Source organism: Cyprinodon variegatus, unplaced genomic scaffold (assembly GCF_000732505.1).
Source record: "Cyprinodon variegatus isolate N-32 unplaced genomic scaffold, C_variegatus-1.0 Scaffold24, whole genome shotgun sequence".
In the NCBI taxonomy this organism is placed as follows: domain Eukaryota; kingdom Metazoa; phylum Chordata; class Actinopteri; order Cyprinodontiformes; family Cyprinodontidae; genus Cyprinodon; species Cyprinodon variegatus.
The window spans coordinates 1,637,571-1,639,283 of NW_015150477.1; the positions used below are offsets into that span (position 1 = coordinate 1,637,571).

Sequence of the window (1,713 nt, forward strand, 5' to 3'; positions counted from 1 at the left end):
GTTCTGGGAGTTCTGGGATCAGGATTCTGGGAGTTCTGGGATCAGGGTTCTGGGAGTTCTGGGATCAGGATTCTGGGAGTTCTAGGATCAGGATACTGGGAGTTCTAGGATCAGGATTCTGGGAGTTCTAGGATCAGGATTCTGGGAGTTCTAGGATCAGGATTCTGGCAGTTCTAGGATCAGGATTCTGGCCGTTCTAGGATCAGGATTCTGGCAGTTCTGGGATCAGGATTCTGGCAGTTCCGGGATCAGGATTCTGGCAGTTCCTGGATCAGGATTCTGGCAGTTCCGGGATCAGGATTCTGGGAGTTCTGGGATCAGGATTCTGGGCATACTCTACTAGTTTTTTTAATCCATTATTTTGGATCAGGCTGTTCCAGCCTCATGGTCGATTTACCAGAACCTTACGTGTGTGCAAACAATTCCAGATTGATGAGTCCGCCCGGTGCCATCGCTCGGCGCCGAGTCAGACGTGGCTTTTGGTCGTGCAGTGTGACCTTTTAGATTGCGTCAGAGCGTCGGGCCGCACAGCAAAGAACATATTGAGCCGTGAACCTTTAAACCCAGCAGTTTGAGTTAAGCTGAGTTTAACCATTGAAAATGGCCGCCTTTAAAAGCCATCCTGTCTGTTTCCTCTGTTCCCAGATCTGGTTCTGCTGGATGATGCGCTGAATGTCAGAGCCACGTTCATCTCAGGAGAGGAGGTCTGGAAAAGAGACGCATAGAAGAACCTCGGTGCCTTCGGATTCTTTGTTGTTTGCTTCTTAGAGTTTTGGTCTGGAACCAGATCAGCCTCACTGAGGTTCTGTTCATGTAGCTCTGTTCTGGTGGTAAAATGAGTCCACTGACATAAACTTCATCATATCCTGGATTATTGGAGCTCTGAGGATGAGAGGGAACTTCCCTGAAGGACCAACGGCTGCCAGGAAATCAGCAGCAGACTTCTTCCCATCCTCCCCATCACTGAAGCTCGTCAGCAAGGAGCTGCTGGAAGATCTTCAGGTCCTCAGGAACGGCAGCCTGAAAGCATTAAGAAAGAGGGAATCTGACTTCAACAACAAAAAGGAGGATCCAGGAGGATCCAGGAGGAGGAAAATGGCACCAAGAGATGAACAGAACTCCAGAATGAAAAGCGCTCCTAATCAGAAACTAAGACGAGCCGACAGCACCGAGCAAAGACTAGAACATGAGCTAATGCTGAAGAAAGGACCCAACAGAACCACAGAGAGAACCACCTCAGGAACCCAGCCCAGTGGAACCTCCAGGGGTCCAACAGAACCAATAAAAGGCTCCAGTTCATCTCACCCAGTTTGATTCCCATTTTAAGCCAAACTGCCAACAGCTGGATTTCAGTTTTTAACCCCCAGTTGACAAGAACTGTGATTCTGACCCATAAAAGTCTCCAAAAGCTGCAGATTATCTGGACTCCAGTGAGTCCAAGTTTAGTTCTGTGTCCAGAGCTTCCGCTCATTCAGACCCAGTTTGTTTTGGACGGTTTGAAATCTGGAACTGTTTTAATAAATGTTCTTTAATCAATGAGTCGGTTGTGTCTGATATCTGAGGAAGTTTGAAGGTCTGGGATCTGAGCTGGAGTTGATGAATGATCCCAGAAGGATCTCCTCTGGCTTCATCCTGCATGGCACCATGACTTTCCAAACCATCATCAACGTTCCACATTTGTCCTGCTGCGAGGCATCAAACTGCTCCACTGTA

General features: G+C 48.2%; 1 protein-coding gene across 1 annotated transcript in view; it reads left to right on the forward strand.

Annotated features, from left to right (window-relative positions):
- The window catches only part of LOC107096652 (putative N-acetylglucosamine-6-phosphate deacetylase), a 7,588-nt gene extending 6,863 nt beyond the window's left edge, over nt 1-725 (forward strand). The window contains exon 3 of the mRNA XM_015393413.1: nt 646-725. Coding sequence (XP_015248899.1) covers nt 646-725 — 80 coding nt within the window. The remainder of the gene's footprint in view (nt 1-645) is intronic.
- The last annotated feature ends 988 nt before the right edge of the window (nt 726-1,713 follow it).